We start from the raw sequence: 27,286 nt of genomic DNA, 5'->3' as shown, positions 1-27,286 counted from the left end.
CCCATCTAGCCTCCCAAATAGCTGGGACCACAGGTGCGTGCCACAATGTGTGACTAATTTTTCCTAAGTTTTTGTAGAAACAGTCTCTTTATGTTGCCCAGACTGATCTTGAACTCCTGGGCTCCCAAAGTCCTGGGATTATAGATGTGAACCACCATGCCTGGCTGGGACAGTATTTTCCAAGTAGAATGAACAAAAAGAAAACTACGCCTATACCCACAACACAACAATCCCATTTCTAGGTACGGCCTAACATAATGCTCCAAAAGACACATGCAAGAACGTTCAGTACAGTTCCATTTGTGAGAGCCAAAAACTAGGAACTACCCAAATGCCCATCAACAGGAGAAAATAATAAACTGTGGTATGTTCTCACAACAGAATACCACATAGCAATGCAAATGTATGAACTATAGCAACAACACAGATGAATCGCACAACCAGGTTGAGCCAAGAAAGTCAGACACAAAAGCGTACATGCTGCATGACTCCTCTCCGGAGGTAAAGTAAAAACACAAGCAAACTGAATCTATGCTGTAAGAAGTGGTTACCCCTGGGGACTCTGGTGAATTCCATCTCTTGTTCTGGGCGCTGGTAACACATGTGTTCAATTTGTTGACAGTTCTCCTAATTGTACATATATATGCATTTTCTTATGTGTATCACACTTTAAATAAATAAATAAATAAATAAATAAATAAAAATAAATAAATAAAAAGTGGCCACGCATGGTGGCTAGGCCTTATGTAATTCCAGTACTTTGGGAGGATGAGGCAGGCAAATCACTTCGGGCCAGGAGTTCAAGACCAGCCTGGCCAACATGGTGAAACCCTGTCTGTAGTAAAAATACACACACACACACACACAAATCAGCTGGGCGTGGTGGTGGGCACCGGTAATCCCAGCTACTTGGGAGGCTGATGCAGGAGAATTGCTTGAACTCAGGAGGCAAAGGTTGCAGTGAGCTGAGATTGTACTACCGCACTCCAGCCTGGGCAACAGAGTGAGACTTCATCTCAAATAAATAAATAAATTAATTAAATAAAAATAAATAAATAAAAATAAAAAGTTAAAAAGAAAGAAATGCACAGCAAAGAAAAACCACTAAAGATAAAGGTCTCAGAAGTAGCCAGAGCACAAGTCAGATACCTACTGTGGATGGCACAATACTGGCCTCTAACGGAGACTATGTGACATTACACAGCAGGGGGAATGAAGGCTGCTCATTCTCTGACTGTGGATTACTCTGGATTCTCCAGAGGAACCCAACATAATCACCAGGGTCCTTAGAGGTAGAAAGCGGAGGCAGAAGAGTAAGTGTTGGAGTGAGGTGATGTGAGGAGGACTCGGCCACCCAGGGCTGGCTTCCAGGATGGAACGATGCCTCAAGCCAAGGCCGCTGGAGAAGGCGAGGCAGACAGCTCCCCTCGGGGCCTCTGGATGGCCCCGCAGCCCTGCCAGCACTTCACTCCTAGCCCAAGGAGACCCTTTCCTCTTCCAACCTCCAAAACTGTAACATTGCACTTTTGTGCCTTGTTAAGCCACCAAGTCCGTGGAAGGAAGAGCAGATGGATCAAGGGCCTTTCACACAGCATCAGCAACCAGGTCTCTGACACTGAGAGAAGACATTCCAAGGGCAGAAAGGCGGCCCTTTAATGGCTAATCTAGATTTGTGTCCCTATGAATACTGTCTTACAGAAATGAAGGAACATTTAAGACACTTTTCAGATAAGCAAAAACAGGAAATTTACTACAAACAGAGTTTCACTAAAGGAACTTCTTTTTTCTGATATGGAATCTCGCTCTGTCACCCAGGCTGGAGTGCAGTGGTGTGATCTTGGCTTACTGAAACCTCTGCCTCTTGGGTTCAAGCAATTCTCTTGCCTCAGCCTCCTGAGTAGCTGGGACTACAAGCGTGTGCCACCATGCCCAGCTAATTTGTGGTTTTTTTTTTTGGAGACAGAGTTTCGCTCTTGTTGCCCAGGCTGGAGTGCAGTGGCGCGATCTCGGCTCACTGCAACCTCCGCCTCCCAGGTTCAAGTGATTCTCCAGCCTCAACCTCCCAAGTAGCTGGGATTACAGGTGCATGCCACCACACTAATTTTTGTATTTTTAGTAGAGACGGGGTTTCACCATGTTGGCCAGGCTGGTCTCGAACTTCTGACCTAAGGTGATCCACCCACCCCGGCCTCCCAAAGTGCTGGGATTACAGGCGTGAACCACCACGCCCCAGCTGTTACAAAGTTTTAAATTCCTGATTCCTGGTGGTGCATGCCTATAATCCCAGCTACTTAGGAGGCTGAGGCAGGAGAATCGCTTGAACCCGGGAGGCAGAGGTTGCAGTGAGCTGAGATAGCACCACTGCACTCCAGCCTGGGCCACAAAGCGAGACTCTGTCTAAAAAAAACAAAAAACAAAAAAAACCTCATAACGAAGCCCAGGAGCTGATGGCTTCACTGGTGAATTCTACCACTTAAAGAACTTCTACCACCTCTTCTCAAACTCTTCCAAGAACTGAGCAGAAGGGAACACTTCCAAACTCATTCTATGAGGCATTACTTGATACCAAAGCCAGGCAAGGACACTTCAGACCAAAAAAGAAAACTGCAGACCAATCCCTTATGATGCAAAAATTGATGCTAAAATCCTCAACAAAATACTAGCAAAAAGTTATTGTTTAATGGGTATACAGCTTCTGCTGGGAACAACAATGAAAAAGCTTTGGAAGCGAGGGCTGTGCGCAGTGGCTCACGCCTGTAACCCCAGCACTTTGTGAGGCCAAGGCGGGCTGATCACCTTTGAGGCCAGCCTGGCTAACATGGTGAAACCCCCTCTCTACTGCAAGTACAAAAATAGGCCAGGCTTGGTGGCAGGCGCCTGTAATCCCAGCTACTTGGGAGGCTGAAGCACAAGAATATCTTGAACCCAGGAAGCGGAGGTTGCAGTGAGCCGAGATTGCGCCACTGCACTCTAGCACCAGCAACAATGCAAGACTCCATTGTTTTTTTTAAAAAACAAAAAAACAAAAAAAAAAAACAAAAGCAGCAGGAACTTCCTAACACCAAAGGCGGGACACCAGGGCAGTCAGAGCTGCCCCAAAAGGCCGTCCTGCCCTCTCTCTGCCCATTGGTAGAGCACCAGATGGCCGTGGGATTCCGGAACGGGGCTGGGCTCACAACTCCTACTCAGGCTGAAGGGCTACACAGCCTCTATCAGGGGCTGCGAGCTTGTTGGCACAAAGGGCCATGCAGCACCATTAGCAACAGGGGTCAGTGGGTTAGTTCTGCTTTTTTAAAGTTCTTAGTTTTAAGAACGAGTAGAAGCCAAACCTGTCATTCTCTCTCAAATCTATATGTTTCTCCAGAGCCTGGACGACGTCTTCCAGATGTAGAAGTTTGGTTTCCATGTCATCCTTCTCTCTCTCCAGCGCTATTTTGGTCTCTCCCTCTTCCGGGGTGGCAAGCTGCTCCTGCCCGGAACCCCGTGGGTCTGTGAGCTGGAGGTGGGATGCCAAGGACCCTCTCCTGGCGACCTCCATGCTGTGCTCCTGGCACGCAGACTCCAGGGCGCCCTCAGCCCGGGCCTGCTCCTCCGAGGCCTGACCCTGGGTGCCCCTGCCCCAGCTTCGTGCTCGCTCTTCCTGAATGGCCTGTGGCCTCTCAGCCTGTCCCCTGCACGAAGCGGCTGGGCTCAGGGGTGACTCCCACTTCCGTGGCTGGGTTTGTGCGGCGTCCCCCTCTGTTCCCAGCAGAGGCAGCTCCCGGGGTCCAGGCTGCTACAGCCCCGCAGGCACACCGAAAACCTCTGGCTCCTCTGGGACAGTCCCCCCATCCACCCCACAGGGCTGTACGTGTGACCACCTCTCTGAAGGCCCGTGGGATGACGGGGCAGGGGTGGGGGCCGGGCTCTTGGTGGCTTCTGGGTCCTGGGCTTGTCTGCAGCGAGACCCGGCTCCTGCCACCTCCTCGGACTCTCTGCCATCGCCTGGGGCCAGCCAGGCCAGTGGCCGCTCCCCATAGCCTGGGCTCAGTGGCAGGAGGCCACGTGCCCCCTCCCGGCCACTTCCTGCCACCAGCCCTTCTTTTGGCAGGGCTCCCAGCATCTCTGCTTCCAGGGAGAGTCCATCCACTCGCTTCCCACCGGCAAGCTCCAACTCCTCCTCCTCGAGGGCCAATGATGCGCACATCTGGGCGCCCTTCTGGCTCGCACACCGCTGCAGCTTCAGTGCACTCTCCAAGTTCAGCTGCTCCGACCTCCGGCTCCCCTGTGGCAGGGGTCCCTGCAGCGGCTCCTCCAGCTCCAAGGTCAGGTCTCTGCGAGCAGGCAGGGCTCTCAGCCCCAACAGCTCTCCGCTCAGCTCCGCCTGGGCCTCTCTCCTGCGGAAATAGAACCCTCGGACACCACAGCCCTGCCTCCCCCAGCCCCTCTCTCGGGCTTGAAGTCTGCCCAGCTGTTTCAATGGCTGCGACCTCTTCTCTCTGTGGCTGGCTTTCTTTATCCCTCCTCGCCTCCCTCAGCCCCAGCTTCAACCTACACCCTGGGCCCTACTTAAGAGTCCACAAGAGGATCTGCCCCACGGGGCAAGGTTCTGCACGCGGAAACCCAAGCACGAACCCTTTCCATGTGGAGTGTTCATATGGAAGATGGCCGCCACCAAGCAGGACCCGGTTGCAGCCCCTCGGCCATGCAGGTCGCGTTCTAAGCCCTCACAGGTTCCCAAATGGACAGGGCAAACATGGGACGTGGCCCACACTGCAGTGGGTTCTACAGGATCGCACTGGAGACCCAGAGCCAAAACTGTCCCCTAAATCCCCAAAGCTGCTGGGCCTTGGGACCTCTGGCGGCCCGCAGGAGAGTCCAGTGGAAGTGAAGTGAGGGCCGGCAAGACTACAGCACCAGGAGGGGTATGTGGTCCATGCCTGGCCAGGGCAGGGGTGCAAGGAAGTAGTCAGAGGGGGCTCCACCTCCAAGCATTAGCAGATCAGGAGTCCTGCAGAGTGGGGACAGCAGCTCCCCAAGAGCAGGCTGCCAGAGACAGCTAGGGGTGGGGGCCAGGTGCACAACGGCCTGGATGCTAAGAGGAGCGGGGCTGCTGGTGCCTGCCCCTCTGTCCCCAGTGGGGTCTGCAGGGACTCGGACCCAGTCTCTTACCACACGCTCTTGGCTTTAAGGGGAAATAGCTGAAAGCCTGGGGAGGCACAGGATGGAAAGATGACTTTTTTTTTTTTTTTTTTTTTGAGACAAGAGTCTCACTTTGTGGCCCAGGCTGGAGTGCAATGGCAAGATCTCAGCTCACTGCAACCTCCGCCTCCCAAATTCAAGTGATTCTCCTGCTTCAGCCTCCCAAGTAGCTGAGATTACAGGCGCCTGCTACCATGCTCAGCTAATTTTTTGTGTTTTTAGTAGAGACAGGGTTTCACCATGTTGGCCAGGCTGGTCTCAAACTCCTGAGCTCAAGCGATTTATCCGCTTTGGCCTCCCAAAGTGCTAGGATTACAGGTGTGAGCCCCTGTGTCCGGCTGGAAAGATGACTTTCTATCTGTCAGGCTGGGGGTGGCCCGGTCAGTGTGGTGGGAGGGCCCATCCTCTTCTAAGCCAGGGCCAATGCTCTCCACAGGACAGTGGGTGCCAGCTGAGCAGCAGCCTGTCTGCGATGACCAGGCACTTCCTCCCCTACCTCACATGCCCCCAACAAGAATAGACGCGGTCACTTCACATGTAGCCCACACAAGAACACACAAAACACCAGTGCAGGCTTTCTGTAAGCCTTCTCTCTTGCTTGCACACCTGAGCCTTTTTGGGAATCTCACTAACCCCAGCTGGCCATCTTTCCCATTGTTCAGGGCTTCAGGCCTTTCCCCATTTCCCCACACGCTACCCTGCCTGGCCTTGGAGAAGTGGGCAGCTCTGAGCAAGGGAGGCGATGCTCCTGCCAGGCACGGCTGAGGCAGAGGGTAAAGAGCACTGGGCTGTTTCTACACAGTGAACGGCTTCATGGCCCATGCTCCAATGTATATTTTAAATTTAGAGCCAGAATCCTCGTGCCAGGACCTGTTCTTTTGCCACTCACCCATCTGCCCAGAGGAAAACCACCCAGTCAGGAGGCACAGCAATTCTGAGTTGTTTCCTAAGTCTAATTTCAAATTTTGGTCCTTGACAAGAAACCCCAGACTTGAAATCTCAAAAGAAACCAGCCGGACCTGATCTGCCGCAGGGCCAGGCCACACAGTGCCTGGGTGCAGCAGGGTGCCAGGCCCATCTGCTCAGGCTCGGGGCCGTGGGCTGTGTCCTGCAGCTGCTCCTGCAGGCCCCAGATGACCTCCTGAGACTTCTTGTGGAGCCCCTCCAGGTCAGCCTTCTGACCCTCCAGCACGCTGACCTCACGCCTGCAAGCCTGCTCCATGTCCTTCCTCTCCTTCTCAAAGTTCCTTTTCAGTGCCGTAATTTCCCTTTCGTAGTAATTTACCTAAAACGAGAAACATGAGCCCCGTGGACCAGGAGGCCCTAAAAATGATCTGGCTGCTGACACAACACAGAAACACGAAGCCGCCTGGCACAATGTGCAAAGACCAGCATCCTGGCCCGCTGAGGTGCCAAGGTGTGCTGAAGGGGACAGTGACATGAATGCTGGTGGTGCTCCCCAGGGCCTAGTGAAGTGTGAGTCACCTATTCCCCGAGGCAGGGTGGCAGGCAGGGACAGGAAGCTCGGGGCTCACTAGAGCATCTGGCCAAGCACTGCAAGGGACGCAGAGGAACGTTTACAGCACCTCGGGGTGACTCTGAACAGTGTGGAGACCCCCATGGGTGGGCAGGGCTCATTGAAGCTTCCAGTTAATCCTTCAGGGATCCCCAGGGCATGGCCACAGGCAGCTCCACCTAGCTGCCACTCAGACGGAGGAACTGGACACATGACAAGTTGTGGACACTGTCCCTCAAAAGCCACCACAGTCTAGGAACAGAACAGGGCTAAGTTCATCCTGACAGCTTCATCCAGGATGGCCCTGGCCTCAAAGCCACTGAGCTACCTAGGGGGCAAATGCCAGGTCGCTCAGGCTTGGAGCACAGCCAGTAACTGATTCCCACCCGCAGACCGGCAAGGAGGGCTGGCCACGGCGCTGCCTCAAGTATCCCCTTGTGACACTCCAGAGCATCACACCATTCCCTTCCCATCAGTTATTCTATGTCCTGTGTCCTTCCAAGGAGGGTTCGGGCAGCATGTCAGTTTTATTTGCATTTCCCTACAAACTTACCTCCCGACAGGGGCTCACAATGAGACAAAGGACTCCGGGGCAGACACACGTGGAAATGTCAGTGTGGCCAAGTAAAGCTGCCCGACACACAGCAGCTGCTCCCAAGGGCCCCACAGCCCCACAGCCCCACGCTCACCTTCGTCTCCAACTGGGTCCTGAGGTCTTGGTAATGCTCCTTCACCTGCTCCATCATCAGCTCCGTTTCTATACTCACTGGAACAGAATTACCCAGGAATGAAATGCCTGCAAACAAGAGGACACTTCTGTTTGTCACACTGAGGATGCCACGGGGGCCCCTTCCAAACCTTCCAATCTGATATTTGGGCAACATCCATGAGGGGCAGGTGGTGCTGGCCGTGAGGATGACACTGCATCCTGAAAGTCAGCACTCCTCAGTACACAGCATTCTGTTATTTACCACAACACTCAGAGGTGAGAATAGGTAGCTCCCCACATCATTCACAGGAGCCCCTTCAGTCTCTAAAATACGTTGTGCTGTGGTACATTTACTGCACCCTAAATCCTGTTTCCTGAAGATGTCAGGGTCACAGAGGAAATGGAAGGATGGAGTGGGCTATGGCACAGCAGATCTCCGGTGGTGCAGAGCTTTAGATGATGTGCAGATGACCAGAGCGCTGTGCACGGAGATTATCTATCTATTTAGATAACCTTTTCTTGGTGGCCCTATGTTATTATTTCATCACACAAATGATGCCAGGTTCTGAGAGGCAAGTCTGGCACACTAACCCCTGCTCGAATTAGTGCTCTGAGGCTGATGGGCAGGGAGGTGTGATGGCCAGCGGCATCCAGGTGGGACATCAATGGGGCTATGGACCCACAGTCACCACCCTGGGTGCAGGCAATCCTGGATATGTGTGTTTCCGGGATGGGTGGCCGGCGGGGTCTTGCTCCTCCCTGCAGCTTCCTGAGAGTCTGCCAGCTGTTGGGGCTGCGCCTTGGGAGCCTGACTCCAATCCAGGAGCCAGCAAGGGAGGGGGTGCCTTAGGGGTCCCTGGAGGTCGGTCTCACATGCACAAAAGCCCCCACTAGGCTCCCCTAGAAGGTTCCCATATTGCCCATTTTTTTTATTTTATTGAGTAAACAGTTTCAGGGCAAAAGGAGAACTCTGAAGTTCTCCCAGGGTTACAGATGGTAGCAAAATCTTCTCTGAGGAGCTGACGTTGCCATGACAGGGGAGCGAGGGAAGCAGCTGGGACTGCTGGGTCCCCATGGGCTCCTGTCATAGCAGTGGACACGGAGCCACGTGCATTGAATGCTGCTATTGGGTGGGCAGAGGTCACCCCATCCTCCAAAAGCAGCACTGCAGACCTCAAGGGCGGCTGCAGCACCTGGACCCCCATTCTCTCTGTAGAGGAGCCAGAGACACTTTGATGTGGGTTCTGGGGCCTCTGGGTCCGTGGAGTTTGTCCCAATCCCATTGGCTGGGAGCACAGAGGCACTCGGTCAGGTGGGGCCACTCCCCTTGGTGCCTGGTGCCTCCCTGCCTTGCTCAGACTTGGGGGGTGGCGCCAGCTACCACATCACACAGAAGCAGCAAGGGCAAGCCCGACAGCCTCCGTCTGAATAGGCCTGAGTACTGGGAGGCCCCAGCACATTCACCGGGATTTAGCGCTTCAGTCTCAGCAAATACCATGTCACTGAAACAGCGCTCAGATATGGGAAGAGCCTGGGCCAGACCTGGGGCTGCCCCACCTCAGCCTCCCTTCCTCCTCCCTCTCCAGGTGACCTTCTGTGTTGCAAGGTCACCCTGTGGCATCACTGGATCCTCCTTGGAAAGACCCTGCAGAGCAGACCACCTCCCTTCAGGCCACAGCAACATCATCATCTTCATCATCTCCACTCTCCTTCCCTGGCTCTGGGCCTCGGTGTCAACAGCAGGCCTTGGGTCAGCCCCCTTCCAGGGACGGGTTCCTACCTGCTGGGCCGAGTCCAGAGAGCTGCCTTCTGCACCCACCCGGGCTCCATGAGGGGCTGTGCTGGTTCTTGGGCAGCCGCGCCCACAGGCCTTCCAGCTCAGCTTGCAGCTCATCGTTGCGGTCCTGCAGGTCCTGCGGGGACAGAGCCAGACACCTCTTCTAGCAGCTGCAGCTATTCAGCCCAGCGAGATGGCTGAGCTTGCCTCCAGGAGGGTCCCCTGCAGGCGAGGTGCACTGTGAGGTGACAGCCTGTTGCTTCCCAGCTTCCAGCAGGAAACCATCTGGATTTTAAGTCGCTAACGACATGGTGAGATAAGCCAAAACAAAGGTCCTTTCTTGACTTTCTCTGCCCTACATCACTTTTAAAAACTTTTATTTTTACTTTATTTATTTAGAGACAGAATCTTGCTCTGTTCCTCAGACTGGAGTGCACTGGTGCAATCTCAGCTCACTTCAGCCTCCTCCTACCAGGTTCAAGTGATTCTCCTGCCTCAGTCTCCCAAGTAGCTGGGATTACAGGTGTGCGCCACTACGCCTGGTTAATTTATTTATTTAATTTTGTATTTTTAGTAGAGATAGGGTTTCACCATGTTGGTCAGGTTGGTCTCAAACTCCTGGCCTCAAGCGATATGCCCGCCTCAGCCTCCCAAAGTGCTGGGATTACAGGCGTAAGCCACCATGTCTGGCCCTTACATCACTTTCTATCACTGGGTATATGGGAGGTACCCAAAGAAAAAAGTGAGGCGACTACTGGGGAGAAATGTAGAAAATGCAGAGTACGGCTAGGCATGGTGGCTCACGTCTATAATCCCAGCACTTTGGGAGGCTGAGGTCGGCAGATCACGAGGTCAAGAGATCGAGACCATCCTGGCCAACATGGCAAAACCCCATTCTCTACTAAAAATACAAAAATTAGCCAGGCGTGGTGGCGGGTGCCTGTAGTCCCAGCTACTTGGGAGTCTGAGGTAGGAGAATCGCTTTAACCCGGGAGGCATAGGTTGCAGTGAGCCAAGATCGTGCCACTGCACTCCAGCCTGGTGACAGAGTGAGACTCTGTCTCAAAAAAAAGAGAAAAGAAAATGCAGAGTACTGTCACCACCAGAAGCTACAGTCTTTGTTGGAACCGCAGTGGTGCTGCAGTGTGCATGTTGCATGTCAGGCAGTGCCCTGGGTAAGGGCAGGATTCTTTCCTCAGTGGCTGCTGAATTTGCAAAGGGTTCTGCAGCTTTAACCACCAAAGAAGAAACCATTTGCTTCAGATCATATGCCGCAAAGCAGAGAAGAACATGTCAGAAAGAAAGGATGATGTTGATAAGCAGACACTGGAGCAAGTGGAGGCTGTGTGGGCGACGGGAAGGCTAGGACACCGTGGCAGCGTGATGCTAAATCCAGGGAAAATTTTGATGAAGGCAGGATATTTGCATGGTCTTAGAGTGTCTCTCCGCTGACTGCGTATTATTAATAGTTGCAGAAAAAACGGTGATTACAGAGCAGAGAAACCAGGTGACACCTCAGTTGAGAGATCAGAAGCAACACCAGCAAGCGGGACACATCACCACCTACGTGCTGTGCCACTCGAGGACGCACAGCCTCAGGGCTGTGAACAGGAAACATCAGAAACACACAAAACGAGAACGTTGCTATGAAAAAGCGAGGAGGACAACATTCTTCAAAAATATCAATGTCATAAAGACAAAGAAAGGAAATGAGAAAGAGTAAAGCCCTGGGTGGACGCACTGAGGGAAGCGGAACTCGGCTAGCAGGTAATATGTTGCTTTGATGGCAGTTCATGAAGCTAGCAAGCATGCCTCAGTCATGGAGAAAATATTCAGTCGGGTGTTGGAAAACTTACTCTCCAGGAAATAAAAGCCCTCGCTTGTGGCTTTTACAAATTTCTGTGGTTTAAAGCCTGTGTCAATTTGAAGCCTACCAAAGGCTTAATAAGCAACCTGCAAATCCTTGAACTCTTCATGATCACCTGTAGCAGCAGGAAGCTGCACAGCACTGCCAGCAGAACAGGAGGAAGCGGTTTCTTTTTTTTTTTTTTTTTGAGACAGAGTCCCGCTCTGTCGTCCAGGCTGGAGTGCAGTGGCACGATCTTGGCTCACTGCAAGCTCCGTCTCCAGGGTTCACACCATTCTCCTGCCTCAGCCTCCCGAGTAGCTGGGACTACAGGCGCCCACCACCACGCCCGGCTAGTTTTTGTATTTTTAGTAGAGACGGGGTTTCACCGTGTTAGCCAGGCTGGTCTCAATCTCCTGACCTCGTGATCCACCCGCCTCAGCCTCCCAAAGTGCAGGGATTACAGGCGTGAGCCACCGTGCCCAGCAGAGGAAGAATTTCTTAGGAAGTGCACACAAGCACTGAGCCGTGAAGGGTCAGGATGTGTGTATCTGACCCTCGGATGCTAAATCATGACATTTAGTATCTTATGGGTACTTATACACCTTTTTCTTATTAGGTAATGTATTCATATTCGGAGAGAGTTTTCATATATTCTGGATCCAAGTCTTTTATCAGATAAATACATAATTCACAAACATTTACTCCCATTTGTGTCTTTTGATCAATGGGTCTTAATTTTTTATTAAATCAAACATTATTATTGTAAAAATCTATTATGAACTAGGCTTTAGAAGGTATAGTAAATAAAACTTGGATGTCGTGAAGATCACAGCGTTTTCTCCTTTTCTCAGTGGATTCTCCAGTGTTTTGTCCAGGGCCAGGTGCTGCCTTCAGTTGTCCTGTTCCTTTAATGTCCTTGACTCTGAAACATTCCCACAGCCTTTCTTTGCCTTTTATGACATAGATAATTTTGAAGAACACTGTTCTCCCTGCCCGTTTTTCATAGAAATGGTCTCATGTTGGGGTTTGCTGATGTTTCCTTTGGATTACTTGAGGCTGTGGTTCAGAAATAACGATGTCTACACGTTCACACCCACACCAACAAGCCAGTGAGCAGGTATGCGAAGGCAGAGCCAATGGGGTGAAGTGTGAACAGGTGCATGTGGGTAAAAGGTACACAGACAAGTGTTCTATGCACTAGTTTTGTTTGTGATTGTGAAAGTTTGAAATTGTTTTCATATAAAAAGTTTTAAAATGTTCTAAATGTTAGTTTGAAACAGACAAAAAATATCCAAAAAAGGAAAGGGGAAATATCTGAATAAATAGGTTACCATTTAAATATAAAATATCTCTGCTGTTTTAAAAAATAAAATTGAAAGAACCCCAGATGAAAAGAATAGCATGTCTTTAAGTAACAGAATCATGTTAAAGAAAGAAGAGTTTTAAATTTGAAAAATCTGGGGCACTAAAAGAACCTATTAATGGCAGGTTATCTCTAGGTTCTGAGTCTGCTCCAGCAGCTACAAGAGGAGGAAGCCGGCAGCCCACATGCAGCTGCAGTCCTAGCAGCACACTGTCTGGACCCCACCCGCACGGCAGGCCCCACCCACCCCACACACACCAGCAGAAGGAAGGTGACGCCGCTCACCACACACAGGATTCTCAAAAGGAGAATGAGATGTGCAGGGAATGATGGCAGGGTGCCCAGATGGAGGCAAACCACAGACAGGAAGGGGGAAGCACAGCCACTGAGAACGCAAGCTCGGGCTCACCTCGATCCTCTGGGGTTGCAAAGCAACGTGTGGCAGGACAAAGTCAGGGTCACTTTACATGGGAGGGAGATCATTCACAGTGAATCGAGAACAGACCCTTAAAATTGAACAACAATGCTTTATCTGGTTCTCTGGCTATAGGGCAGCCCATGACTCACCAGCTTCACAGACAGATATTTTCTCCATAATACCTGCTCAAATTTCAAATTTCACATCGATTGCTCACTTAACAATGACCATCACAGTATCCCCAGAAACAATCACAGATTTTCAGCATGGGGTGATGTGGCCTTAAGATTCACACATGGAAAGAATGAGCTATAACTAAAACCAGTTGTGCTGTGGCATCACCACCCAAGGTAACTACAGATTATCTACCGGGTAAAATTAAGTCAGTTTCAGATCATCACCTGTTCATATAGTTATAAACTATGGTTGCCCAACTTGAAAATTTTTATTAAAGTTATTATTAAAGCTAACTTGCAGGAGAAATGAATGAGTGAACAGTAAGCAAGCTCTACTGATACCTTCAGATATTTTTCTCATTTTTGCTGGGTGGGGGGAGCGGATTATACAGGGTCTTAAATGGCTGTTATTTGTGGATGCAGGTGTCTTATCTCTGTTCACCTGGCAATGCTGCCTGGAGAGAATTACATGCCTAAAATCATCCGCTTCCATGTTATTTTCAAGCCTATACAGGGTTCTGTTAGAACAACAGTCGTAACATGCCCAGCCATTCCTGATGCTGAGCGCTTGGCTGGGTTCAGTGCCTACTGTTATAACTCGTTTGGACCTAACCCTCTGTATGCCAGGATGTAAGAGGGGCAGGTGGGTCAATGACTGGGGTTTTGATGGTGAAAAAAATGTTTCTGTGTAAGTTTTGCATAAATTAACTTTTGGTAAATTAAAACCTAACAAGGAGCTGCCTATGAAAGAACCATGTGGTGAATGACTAGAGATAAAGTAACTTTTCTGTATTGTTAATAATCAACCCAACTCAACTCTAGTTTGTTTTCTTCTACACAGAATTTTCTTCAAGAGGATGGGTCCTGTGGGGTGAGACCCATGGGGCGCTGGCTGGGCCAGCCATCGGCTCGTCTGCGAGGTGGCCTTCAAGGCACTGGAACCGGGCTTTCCTCACAGAACCATTCTTGCAGATCTAGGGAAACACCTGAGCTTTACAACATTCCACGGTCTCTGCATGCTCAGGTGAGCAGGGAGGGGAAGAAATGGAGGCTTTGGAATGCCCCAGAACCTGGCAGCTTGCATTCAAAATGTGCCAAGGAGGGTGGTGGTCCAACTGCAGGCTCTGAACCTGATCAGTCACTCTGTGTCCGACAGAACCAGAAACACAGGCTGTGAGGGTGGACGTCCAGGCCTCCCAGCAGCCCACACATGGCCCAGCGGGGCAGATGAATGTGTGGCACGTTGAGGTGTGAAGTGACTTCTTTGCGCTCATTCTCTTTTTTTGGAGGGGGGAAGGAGTCGCTCTGTCGCCCAGGCTGGAGTGCAGTGGCGCGATCTTGGCTCACTGCAATCTCTGCCTCTTGGGTTCAAGTGATTCTCCTGCCTCAGCCTCCTGAGTAGCTGGGACTACAGGCATGCACCACCACACCCAGCTAATTTTTGTATTTTTAGTAGAGATGGGGTTTCACCATCTTGGCCAGGCTGGTCTTGAACTCCTGACCTTGTGAGCCACTGCTTCCGGCCTCCTTGCGCTCATTCTCTTTCGGGGCACATGGCAGTTCCAGATGCTCTGCGCCATGTGATATCACGAGGGACTGACGCAACAGCAGGTTTGAGCATCCCGTCCTCTGTTGGGCCGGCCAGTGAGGAGGCTGGCAAGAATGCAACACCACAGCACATGCCTGGCTAGTTTGTCGACCTTTTGGAAAACAGCTACGTTCCCCAAAATAGGCTATTTATGCTAACCTATTATTACATTATTCTTCTTAAATAAATTAATAAATTTAAAAAATTTCCACTTTAATTTTTACCATGGTAAATATTAAATTTAATCCACATAACCTACATCAACAAAAGCTCTTTGGGGTCCTTGAGAACGTTAAGGGTGTACGCGGGTCCTCCTGGGTTTAAGATTCATTCACCGCATCCACTGCGCCCTGCACTCCTGTGTCTCCAACTGACAAACGGACACGCATGGCAGGTTTGGCCCAGGAAAGCTAAACATGAACAACAGAAGACGACAATGCCCTGCATGGTGCCTGGACACACAGAGGTGGCCTTCAGGATAGGTGGCAACGAGAGCCAGGGAACCCTAAGTCTAGGAGTGTGGCAAGGCCATGGTCGAGAACGGCCGCAAGCAGAGGCTCTCCCTGGAGCAGAAACTCCTGCGTTCTTGTGAACCACCTGCGTGTGGAGACCCAGAGCCTGGACATGAGACTACAAGGCAGACAGAGCGGGGCACGTACCCGGCACTTGAGCTCGTATTCCTTCAGGACTGCTGTGAACCGCTCCTCCTGGGCCAGGAGCTCTGCACTCTGTGGCTCCAGCTGAAAGTCAGACACGCAGGAAGTCACAGGTGGGCCTTAGACAGAGGGGAGACCTGCTTCTCCAGCCCCTGGGTTCCAAGAACCTGCCCAGCTTCCGCCAACACCAGGCGCTGCATCTCCAGGTACAGCCACCATCCCCCCTCCTTCTCCCTACTCCCCTGTCTAGAAGGTCACAAGGCAGAAGGATTTTCCAGATTTATCTAAGGTGGCCACACTCATCCCTGGAGCCCAGATCCTGGCCCTGGGCAGCCCCTCTTCCCGTCCTCCTCCCGAGGTGACAGCCAGGGAGGGCCCTGCTCTCCCTCCACGCCCCCCACCACTGAAGCTGTCGCTAGTGAGCAGTTGTGCTGCGCGGGCAGACAGCCCCCCACATCGTCACGCAGAGGAAGCAGAGGGAAGGCCTCACACTGACTTTCTCTTCATTCAAAATTTTAGGAGAATACCGAATTCCGTTACCTGCTGCATCTCTCCCCCGCCACCCCCGCCACCCCCACTCTGCCCAGCAGGCCCTTCCCTCTGGAGGCGCACTGTCAGCAAAGGGACGCGCCTTGTCCTTCAGCACAAACTCCAGGTCCTTCTGCAGCTTCAGGGCCAGCCTCTCCGAATCTGAAAGCTTTTCTGCCACTTCCACAATCTCCTTCTGTAGGCGACTGTTTTCCTAGGAGACACAGGCCAGTGGCTCATCAGGCTCCTGCAGGACGGAGGGGATGTGTGCAGGATGTAGGTGAGAGGCTTGCTGCCCACAGCACTGGGCATCAGGAAAGAACCCCCACCCGCTGCTCGCGAGGCACCTGGTGCTGTGCGGGCGGCTGTGCCGGGGATGGCCCCCAGCCTCCCAGGACAGACCCCAGAGCCCACCCAGACTGTGGCTACCCCATCATCTTCACTTCTCTTGTCCCCTCCATTACTCTGTGCTCAGAAAGGCCATGAGTCATACAAGAAAGGGTGGGGGAGCTGGGTGCAGTGGCTCACGCCTGTAATCCCAGCACCTGGGGAGGCCGAGGCGGGCAGATCACAAGGTCAGGAAATCAAGACCATCCTGGCTAACATGGTGAAACCCCGACTCTACTAAAAATACAAAAAATTAGCCAGGCGTGGTGGCAGGAGCCTGTAGTCCCTGCTACTCAGGAGGCTGAGGCAGGAGAATGGTGTGAACCTGGGAGGTGGAGCTTGCAGTGAGTGGAGATCATGCCACTGCACTCTAGCCTGGGCGACAGAGCAAGACTCCACCAAAAAAAAAAAAAAAAAAGAAAGGGTGAGGCATACAAAAGCATTGCAAAAGTATTACAGAAAAGGCATTCTTTCAGAGCCATTCCTAAACCATCGATCTGATATTGCACCAGGACAGCTCAGATGGCCGTCGCTGGGGGAGGAGGCAGCATCTGCAGACGGTGGGGGACTGCGGTGAGAAGGGTAGAGAGCAAGGCTGTTTGGGAGCTCAGGCTGCTCAGCCCCTCCTTCTGGGAGGTGGGGCAGGTGTGGGGAGTTAGGAGAGGAGGACACAGGTGGGAGCAGAGCAGGAACTAGCACAGGAAGGGCCAGCACCTCTGTCCCACTGCAATGCCTCACTGGAGTCAACGTCCGGCGACAGGTGTGAGACACTCACCAAAGCCCATCAAACCCTATCAGCTCCAGGCCACAAACCCAGCCTCAGGCAGGCTGGGCTTTAGGTTCTGGTCGCTTTGCTGCCCCCACAGGTGTTCCTGGTTTCTGGGGTTGAAGCACTGCTGGCTGCAGGTGCTGGTCCTCCCTGACCTCAAGTCCACCTGGCCCAGGGCAGAGAGTGGGAGTGGTGGGGAAGGAGGGGCAACGTCCTGCTGGCAAGCCAGGACCCCTTCTGCTCTGCAGCACGTGGGACACCTCCTCACTGCGGCAGGTGCTCCTTCAGGCCCTGCCCTGAAACATAAGCTTAAGGGCACTGGCAGGTGTGATCTGGATCCTCAGCCAGGATGACATGGGTATAGGGAATGCTCAGGCTCCCCCCAGCTTCTTGGATGCGCTGGGGATGCCCCTACCTTCAGGGCCAGGGTCAGCTTCTCACGGAGGCCAGCCTCCTCAGCCTGCAGGCGCCCCACGTCCCACTCTAGTGCGGCCCTCTGCCTGTGGGCCTGCTCCCAGAACAGCTCTCGCTCTGCCTCCACCTCAGACCGCAGGAGGTTCAGCCTTTCCCGGTACCCCTGCTCCAGGTGCCTGTAACATGTCACACATCACACGTCAGACATATCATCTCAGGGCCACCCAGGCCCACGTCACCACCTTCCTAGCCTCCTCCCTCTCAGAAACGCCCCCGTCCTCAGCACGTGCAGGGCCGTCCTGCCTTGGTTGAGCTGCCCATGCTGGGAGGCAAATCTGAGGGTTGGTGCTCCTTCCTCATGGGCTGGTGGAGGTGACCCCAGACAAGGGGATCTGGTGGGTCACATGGCAAATGCCACCAGCTGCCCCCTCACAGCGAGGAGCACGGCTCCCTGGGCTGAGTCCCAAGGTGGCCCCTCCACCCGGTGTGCATGGCAGGCAACAGCCCTTTAAAGACTTTTGATACCAAATGCACATGAAAATCACCTCCCTCCCAAAGAGGGAGGCAGCATGAAACCCATGGACAGTGAATTCCCAAAGCAATCCGAGGAAGAGGTGGGGGGTATTTTTTTCTCAGATGCTACATTCATCTTTTGCAATAACCACTTCTATTAGCAGGAAAAACAGTGTTCAACGCTCAGTCTCATCTCTGAAACAGCAGCTTCACAGGAATTCTCAGACCACGTCTACCTAGACTGAAGACCAGTGAGGCTCTGATTCTGCAGAAGCCTAGTGACGCCCATAACCAAGTCCGAGACACCTGGGCCCCACAGCCCGGGCTTTTAATCTTGGTTCAGAACTTTAAAGAAACAACACTCTAAAGGGAAGAGTATGAAGGAAGTACAATAATCTGAGTAATATAATACTCCACAAATCTTTTGGGGTAGTGTTAAAGCTACATATTTCCTATTAGCCTACTCTTTAAAAACTTTTGGAATATACAAAAATAGGGAAATGGTCAAATAAATTACAGCAGATCCACACAAAGACCCATGTGAGATGCTCTGTGGCCATCAGAAAAGCATATACAACATGATATCAATTTTTTTTTTTTGAGACGGAGTCTCGCTCTGTCGCCCAGGCTGGAGTGCAGTGGCCGGATCTCAGCTCACTGCAAGCTCTGCCTCCCGGGTTTACCCCATTCTCCTGCCTCAGCCTCCCGAGTAGCTGGGACTACAGGCGCCCGCCACCACACCTGGCTAATTTTTTGTATTTTTTAGTAGAGATGGGGTTTCACCGTGTTAGCCAGAATGGTCTCGATCTCCTGACCTCGTGATCCACCCGTCTCGGCCTCCCAAAGTGCTGGGATTACAGGCTTGAGCCACCGCGCCCAGCCCATGGTATCATTTTTTAAGAATTATGTGCATAGAAAAAAGGTGAAAGACATATAGAAAATGTAAACAGTGATACCCCCGGAAAATGAGATTTCTGGGTTTATCTTTCCTTTAATTGTATTTTCTAAAATGTGTGCAATAAACATATATCACTCATTACATTTATAATAAGGAAAACCTAATGCAATAATAAAAGCTACTTACAGAAACCTACTTATAATTCCCATTGCTCATGGGACAAAACCCAAGCTCTCAGGGCCACATGGGTTCTGAGGCTGCAGCTTAGCACCTCTAATGCATCCCTTCACCACGTTCAAGGACAGAGGTGCTGCCTTCGTGTTTCCAATCCTCTAATCCTGGGAAAGACAATTCACACAAGTCTTTCCAAATGGTTGGGAGAGAATCAAGCTATACATGTGTGGACAGAAGCAAATCAGTTCTCAGTTATTCAAACTGAGTATGAAAGTCAACTTACTTCCAGCTTTGAACACAAGTGTCTCACAAGGAGCACCCTTGTCTAGGAGCTCTGCTAACCCCCAGGCTGGGATGAGGCTGTGCTCGGGAGAGAGAGGTTGCTGGAGGTCAGAGCCCAGCCCCTCAGGTCCTGAGAGGCAGCACCAAGATCCCTGTGGCACCAACAGGGATAGCTGGATCCCGACACTCAGGATGAAAGTGAGAGACAGACGAACCGAGCTTATAACAGCCGTCAGGAGAAAGGAGGGGGCGTCCAGGGAGAAGAAATGAGTTCCTGGAGCTCCCCGTGGGTCTCCATGACATGCTTTTAGCTCCTAAATGTTAGCAATTGTCTCCTCTGTGGAGATCCAAACTGGCCTCATGTGTGCCCTGGAAGGCAGGGAGCTATGAGAATGTCTTAAGCAACAAAGCCAAGGTCACCTCCCCTAGGGGTCGGGGGGCATCTTTTGGTCCCTCCTCTAGGAATTCCTCAGCCAGGTGGGAACGATGACGCTGCAAGGCTGGCCCAGAATAGCTCAGCTGACGGAGACCACAGAGACTCTTCCTGCCCACAGGAGCAGGGATATACAGCTTCCTAATGAAATGCCTTCCATGCTCAGGGCAGGGAACTCGGGCCTTGAGGCCTGGCCCAGCTCTTCCACGTGGAGGGCAAGGGCCCCAACCACTGCCTGTACCTGTCCCTGTACCTGGTTTTTGGCCTCACCAGACACCTCCTTATGTTTGGTGAAAGGAGACTTAACTTTTAGCTTCCCTGAAAATAACCACTGTCCTATAGGAGCTTCTCACCACCACCACAGCCACAGGAGCCAGTGGCACCAAGAACATACACTCCAGGGGGCCTGCAGGCCGCAGAGGCCCCATGCACTCACACAGCACCCCCCACTGCACCCCACGCACACAGCACTCCCACTGCACCCCACAGGCCCCACGCACACTCACAGTACCCACATGGCACCACACAGGCCCCACACATGCACACAGTACTCTCCACTGCACCCGTCTAGCCCCAGAACACTCAAAGTACCCCCACTGCACCCCACAGGCCCCAAGCACGCTCAAAGCACCCACATGGCACCATACGGGCCCCACATACACTCACAGCACCCCCAGTGCACCCCATGGGCCCCACACACACTCACAGCACCCCCAGTGCATCCCATGGGCCCCACGCACTCGCACTGCACCCCCAGTGCACCCCATGGGCCCCACGCACTCGCACTGCACCACCACTGCACCCCACATACCTGAGGCCCCATGCATGCTCACAGCACCTTCACTGCACCCCACATGCCCTTGCACTCCACAGGCCCCACGCACTCACACTAACTCCTTACACCACGTAGAGGTGCATGTAGATCTGGACCTGCTGTGTACGGCCGTCCCCAGCCAGCACTGGAAGGAAAGAGGAGTTGGGAGGTGCAGGTGAACAGAGGTGGGGTGAAGCCCCGCCCTGTCCCAGCCACCCGCTATGGACTGAACCACATGGAGGTGGCGGCTGCAGGAGGTGCAGCAGGGATGCCCTTCTGCCCAGAACAGATCCGTGGAAACCCTGAGGATATGGGTTATGGAGATGGGGGGTCCAATGGTCTTAGAGCTGGCCCCAGACTGTGCCTGGCTCTGGGAGGCCTGAAGGAGAGTGGCTGGGCTCTGCCCTCAAGCTTCTCCCACCTGAGATTCTTGCTCCCCAGAAAGCTGACCAGTGGCCTTCAGCTGTCCCAGAAACAGTGTAAGGCCAGGAGAAGGGAGACCTGGGTGTCAGCTTCATACACCCACGCTCACTGCTGCAGGACTGGGCCAGTTACTGAGCTGCTCTAGGACTCAGTTTGTTTGGCTGAACAATGGGAATAAATGGCCTATTTGGTCCCAGTGGCTGTTAAGTGAGACAACCCCTGGTGCACACAGGAGACACATCACAGCCGCCTTACCAACCAAAATCACTTCCCCAGAGGCCATGGACCCATCAGTAGCCCCTCAACCCCTGGACCCCCAGGTGCACAACAAAGATGCTCAGGGTTTCTTTGGTGAAGGAGAAGCAGCTTTAGGCTTCAGCCCGTGGTGCAGCTGGCACAATTCCAACATGCGATGTGGCCAGCGGCCGGGCTCCCATCTGCAGGCTCACCCTGGGGACCCTGCAGCACCCTAGGCAAACTGCCCGCATCCCTGGAGAGTGCCACACCACATGGCTCCACCGCGCATAGCTCTTCTCTGCGAGCCACGCTCAGCTGAGCCACCGCCACCAGGGCCATGGCAGTGAGTGCTGTGTCTGTGTTGTGCAATGCAAAGGGTGGGCCGACCTGCAGACCAAGAACCCAAGGGCGTGGGGACAACAGGGCCAGGACTGTGGCCTTGGGCAGACCTCCCAAGCCACCAGAGGACCCACTGACAAGGGAGAATGGCAGGGAGGCCAGCCATATCTTGCTGCCCCTGCCCAAGAGCTGTGACTCAGAGCCAGGAAAGCCTGTCCTGAGCTACCCCTGGAGGACCCCCCAGGCATGTGCAAACTTCAGGTGAACAGCAGCTGAGCCCTGGCAGACATGTGCCCCACCAATAACAAAGAGAAGCCCCTCTCCCTGCCTCAGCCTGGGGCACCCTCTTGGGTGGGATTTCCTCAGATGTTCTGTTCATGAAGCAGTGCAGTGGTTGTATCCTTAAACAAATCAGAAATCTAAGGCCAGGCGTGGTGGCTCACACCTGTAATCCCAGCATTTTGGGAGGCCGATGGGGGCGGATCACTTGAAGTCATGAGTTGGTCAGCCTAGCCAACATGGTGAAACCCCATCTCTACTAAAAATACAAAAATTAGCCGGATGTGGTTGCAGGCGCCTGTAATCCCAGCTACTTGGGAGGCTGAGGCAGAATTGCTTGAACCTGGGAGGCGGAGGTTGCAGTGAGCCAAGATCGCGCCACTACACTCCAGCCTGGGCTACAGAGGGAGATTCCATCTCAAAAACAAAAACAAAAATAAAAACAAATCAGACATCCTTTTCTCTGGTCTATCCAGCCACTGTTCCACATAACTGTCCCCACACTGGGGTCACTACAGCTGTGATACCTGGAGTTGGGTGTCTTCTCTGGGCTCCTTCTACCTACTGGACCAAAAGGAAGTCATTGCCAGCCCTTGCAACACAGTCACCTGCCTCTTGCATCACAGGCATGCAGCTAGGGGCAGAAAGGCTTGGCTTGCATGAGAAAGGGACCAGCAAAGCAAGGGCAGGAGGCAGGACCTCCTCAGCCCACGGGGATGCAGCCAGGGCCAGGTACTACACCAACCCCCAGAAGAGCAGGACTCCACTTTCTCAAGGTTTTGCCCCCGGGATTCCCCCTGGCTCAGGTGAAATAGGGGGGTCTCCACTCAGCCACACTCGTAGCTCTGGCCCCCGGCAGCCCTGTGTCCACTACCTGCTCTCAAAGGGGCTGGGGAGGCCCGGGTAAGAATCCTGGGCCCAGAACCCACTTGATTTTCTTCTCGGTGAGCTGCTCCAGGGCAGAGTGGCAGTCATCCATCTCTTTCACAAACTCCAGGTTCCTCTTCTCGGCCCTCTCCAGGTCCTGCCTTGCCTTGTCACGCTCCCTCACCAGCTGCTCCACCTGCCCTCTGCCACAGGAAGGAGACAGGGTCAGATGGGACCCCACTGCTGGCCTGACCCACCATGCCAGGTGGCTCTGGGCCCTGTATCTGCATCAGTGATAGAAACCAGCACACCAACTGTACAGCAGGCACTGCTCCAGCAGCCTGCTCCTGAGGCAGTTTCTACAACTGCTATGCCCATTTTCCAGATCTGTACACTGAGAGAGAGGGGCCACATGACTTGGCAAGGAAAGTTTCTTGGTGATTTCTAACCCAGGAATACTAAGCCTGGAGTTCCACAGCATGCCACGTCGCTTACGTAGCCCCAGGGTGTGTGGGAGTTGGTCTTTGAGCCCTCTCATCGGCAGCTGGGTGTGGATCACAAGTGCCTAATTCAGTAACGGGCACATGGTGGGGAGGAGGCTGGCCACCTGTTAGCCCTGCATGGGTATCCCAGCACCCTAGTGAGCACACAGTGAGTCACCAGAGCCCAACGCAGTGGGTGTGTGTGGTCTCAGCTCTGGCCACCCTGACCCGGCTGAGGCACTGTGTAAATCACTGGTGGCACCTGCTATTCCAGTGACTGTTTCCCCGCGGAAGGAGCTTTTCTCCCTTCCTGTCCCAAGGCCAAGGGAGGGACCTGGTCAAGCCTTTCTCTGGTTCTATCTGCAGAGCTGCCTGAGGTGAGAGGCTCCGCTGTCAGCACGTGGACAGATGCAGTCTTTAGGATTGAGATTGTGGTTTCTGTCAATCTTTTCTGCAGCTTCAGAACATTGACAAAAACATAACAATCGTTTTGCAAATCTGCTTAGCAGACGGATGGCCTGAATGGTCAGCCACAGCAAACAGACACAATTAAAAGGGAATGGGTTCTTGGCCCCTCACAGGGTACTTTGTGACCACGTTTGAAAAGCACCTTTTCTTCCTCCTGTTGACAGCCCAGTCTGGGAGCTCCCTGGCGCTAGAGGCAGCGGCAGGACCCCACCTGGCACTGGTGAGCGCCTGCACCAGCAGGATGAGGCGGGGCCTCAGGTCTGTCCTTTAGAAACCTCAATAAAAAGGGCTCAGTGGGGGCCCCCAACATACAGATCCCAAGCACCTCAACAAGTGGGAGGAAAGCCAGCGAGCCTTAAATTGTGTGGACTCAGACAGCCCAGGTCCTCAGGCCCCACCCAGCCGAGACACATGAATGAGCGGCTGCTATTCACCTGTCCATGCTCCGTGGCAAGATTCTACTCCTGTCCCTCTGCGAGCGCCGGCTTCAGGGACCAGAGAGCACGGGACAGACGGTGTGCAGAGCCCTGCCCTAGGACTGACCATGTGGTGTGGACAAGAGCCAACTGGTATCCTGTGTGTCCCAGACCCCCCTCCAGACCCACCTGGCCAGCCACACTGCCACGTTCCCCAGTCCCCTGCGGCCTCTTACTGCTGGTAGCTCAGCTCCTGGTGGTAGCAGGCCAGGGCTGCCTGCTGGACGGCACTGTCCACTGTCATGAGCTCGTTGTCAAGGGCCCAGGTCAGCTCCAGAAGGTTCACCTTCTCGTCCACACTGAAGTCCAGGCTCTGGAAGCAGCAAGCCTGGTAAGCAGGAGAGGCTGAGGGACTTCCCCAAGCAGACACCTCTCTGCTCCCTCCCTGGTCCAGGGCCTAGCCCAGCATGACTGTCCCAGGCAGCACCTGCCCCTCCTGTCTGCCAAGGTCTCTGCATCTTGAGGGGTGCTCCTCCTCCATCCCTCGCAACTCTGGTGGGCTGTCAATGGCCTGGTCCTCCTGCCTCTGCCTCAGGGGTACATAGGCCCAGGCTAGACAGAATCCCTCTTCCTGGACAAAGTGTCAGACACAGGCAGGGGCAAGTCCCCTGCAGGCCCTTCATGGTGACTGCTGTGGAGGCCAGGGCACAAGGCCCTTTTCCCTCTGAAATAATCTGTTTTAAGGATATGAGCCTTGGGATTTCCTGTGATGAGGCCTGCCCTGCAGCTCATGCCACCAGGAAGAGTGTAGAGAGATGGAGAGGGTCCCCACAGCAGCCCTCAGGCTTAGAGCCAAAAAGCTTTCCAGAGCGGACTGTTCTTCCCCTCAGAAGTGTGAAGAATACACCTCACAAACTTCAAAGCACAGAACAACTGGCATTCTACTGAAACAACAAAAAATAGAGCCACACACACCCTAAGCCCCTCAGCTCAAGGGAGCGGCAGCTAACGTTCTGTTGCGTTTGCTTTTTCTGCCTCTGCCTTTTCCGCCTCGGGTATTCCTGGCTCTGCTTTCCACTTGTGGCTACAAACGCCCTGCTCAGGCCAGCGGCAGGCACCATGGCAGGGTGGCTGAAGCGGGTGCCAGGACAAGCCCAGCCCAGAGTCTCCTGTGAAGCAAGGGCTGACTTTCCACGCTGCCCACTTCCCAGCAGCTCCTGAGGAGCAACGGCATCTTGGGAGAGGCTGGGGAGCCACCTGGAAAGTTGTCCCTACACAAGCACACGCTCCCCGCCACGTCACTGGATGGCGTAGAGGGACAGAGCCGCCACAGCAGCCCGAGGTCAGAAATGATACTGAGTTGCAAGGCAGAATTTGGCAGCAATCTATTATGAAGTGAGGGAGAAGCCACCCAGGGTGTCTTTGCAGAGCAGCACCAGCAGCTCTAGTGCAAATGGGAAAGAGAATAAGTTCTGAAAGGGCAGAGGCAAGATGCACTCATCAGAGCCAGGGCACAACAGCAGCCAGGGAACTCCCAGAGCTGTGGAGTCAGGTGCTGGGCATCTTGGAGAGACCTGTGCTCTCTGCCCTTCCTGCAAGCGATTTTTGGTGATCCTGCCTCCGCCTCTGGCTCTCAGGACAGGTGCGAGGCCAGCTGTGCAGGTCTGGCTTTGCCATCTTGGGGGACTCGGTAACAGATGAGGTTGGGCCTATGAGGGTCTTGGTCCGTGGAGTTGGGTGGACTGTTTCAAGGGCTGTGTGGGCTCCTTCCTGTATTGTCTGTCTGTGCCAACAGGACATTTTCTGAAGGAATATGACAGCGCCTCCAAGAGTTACAGGGTGCAACTTCAGGAATCCAGCCTCAGAGAAATGCCAGCACAGCAGCAAGAGGACATCGATGCATATAAATGCTCAGATTTTTCACAGGAAAAGCGAAGGGCTGCACAAATTTGCAAGACAAACGGTATGATACCAATTTTGAAAAAAAAAAAATTTCATCAGAATGTATAAATAATATGCATCTCTCATGTGCCAGGGAAAAGTTCTGCAGGATGCCCACCACACCAACAGCTGTCACCCACCCCATTCGGGGAGGGGCAGGTAGGCTTGCTTTCTTATTTAATAGGTTTTTGTTCCGTTGACATCCTTTCTAACAATGGAAAGTAATGAAAATAGTAAGTCTAGTCCACTGTACCTCGTGAGGCTGTCTTTCCTCACCCATGCTGGGCCCCTGCACACCTCTGCCCCTGCACAGTTGTCACCAAATTGTGCCCAGGGCAGAGCTCCTTCCAAATCTCCAGGGCTGGCCTGCGTCCCTCTGGGAAGCCTGAGCCTGTGAGGAGCTGTGTCCCATGAGAGGACCACCTCTTCCCTCCCAGGCAGCCCCAGCAGAACACGGAGGGAAGGGGGTGCCTCCTGACACCTGGCCCATGGCGGGAAGGGCCTGGGGTAAGTGGGTGCCATGGGGGAGAACAGCTCAACCAGCCAGGCAGGGGCTCCAGGAGAGTTCGGGCTTACTCTGAGCTCATCAGTAACTGCAGTGACAGTGGTGCCCAACAGACATTGACATCACAACAGGCAATTTCTTTCCATTCATCTAACCTCCTTGGCCCAACATTCAGGGAAAATGTCTAAGCCACTAAAGGCTACCTTCAAATTGACTTTTTCACACTATCTTTGTATTTTATTTCTTATCCTTTTAAATTATAATATCCTATATTTTAGTAGCAAAAATTAAAAGACATAGGTTTCTACCTGGACTTCCTTGCATGGCATCCTCTGCACAGAGCACAAACCCCTGCTGGGTCCCTGGCTTGGGGTGCTCCATCCATCCTCCTCTGCAGCAGACGGGCCCCCCAGGTTCCCTGTCCAGCTCAGGCATCACCCAGTTCCAAACCTGCAAGATTTCCCTACCATTCTGAATCCCCTCTTGGGTCCACATGGCCAGGACCTGATCAGGAAAAGCGAAGCCAGAACCATCGTCAATGCTGGAGAAGAGGCGCAGGCTGGAGCACAGGGACACGAGGGATGAGGTCGTGGTGGTGTGGCAGCCGCTCTCCTCTGGGACCTGCATGTCAGGAAGACTCCCATAGCGCCCAGCGTCCAAAGCCTCATGCCTGTGCACTGCTGATGTGTTCTCCATCCTCCCCAGCCTGTGCTCAGAGGGCCTCACAGGAACAGCTCATGAGACCATCCTCAGCTCTCAGAGGACAGGTCAGAGGTGCAGCCCCATCACATGACCTCTCCAAGGTCACATGGCTGTGCAGGTGAGAAAGCCGGGACATGCAACCAAGGCCCCCGACACCCAGGACTCTGAGGCCTTGCACCCAC

The 27,286-nt window shown here is 53.2% G+C and overlaps 1 protein-coding gene across 1 annotated transcript in view; it reads right to left on the bottom strand.

Moving 5' to 3' along the window:
- The window catches only part of LOC103247049 (ninein-like protein), an 89,634-nt gene that overhangs the window by 18,004 nt on the left and 44,344 nt on the right, over positions 1–27,286 (bottom strand). The window contains 10 exon segments of the mRNA XM_073009143.1: positions 3,330–4,376; positions 6,201–6,466; positions 7,387–7,493; positions 9,187–9,319; positions 15,237–15,317; positions 15,865–15,975; positions 17,333–17,507; positions 22,653–22,793; positions 24,193–24,329; positions 26,853–27,023. Of these exon segments, the coding sequence (XP_072865244.1) occupies positions 3,330–4,376; positions 6,201–6,466; positions 7,387–7,493; positions 9,187–9,319; positions 15,237–15,317; positions 15,865–15,975; positions 17,333–17,507; positions 22,653–22,793; positions 24,193–24,329; positions 26,853–27,023 (2,369 nt within the window).

Source organism: Chlorocebus sabaeus, chromosome 2 (genome assembly GCF_047675955.1).
Source record: "Chlorocebus sabaeus isolate Y175 chromosome 2, mChlSab1.0.hap1, whole genome shotgun sequence".
Lineage (NCBI taxonomy): Eukaryota > Metazoa > Chordata > Mammalia > Primates > Cercopithecidae > Chlorocebus > Chlorocebus sabaeus.
This window is presented reverse-complemented; position numbering and strand designations above follow the sequence as displayed.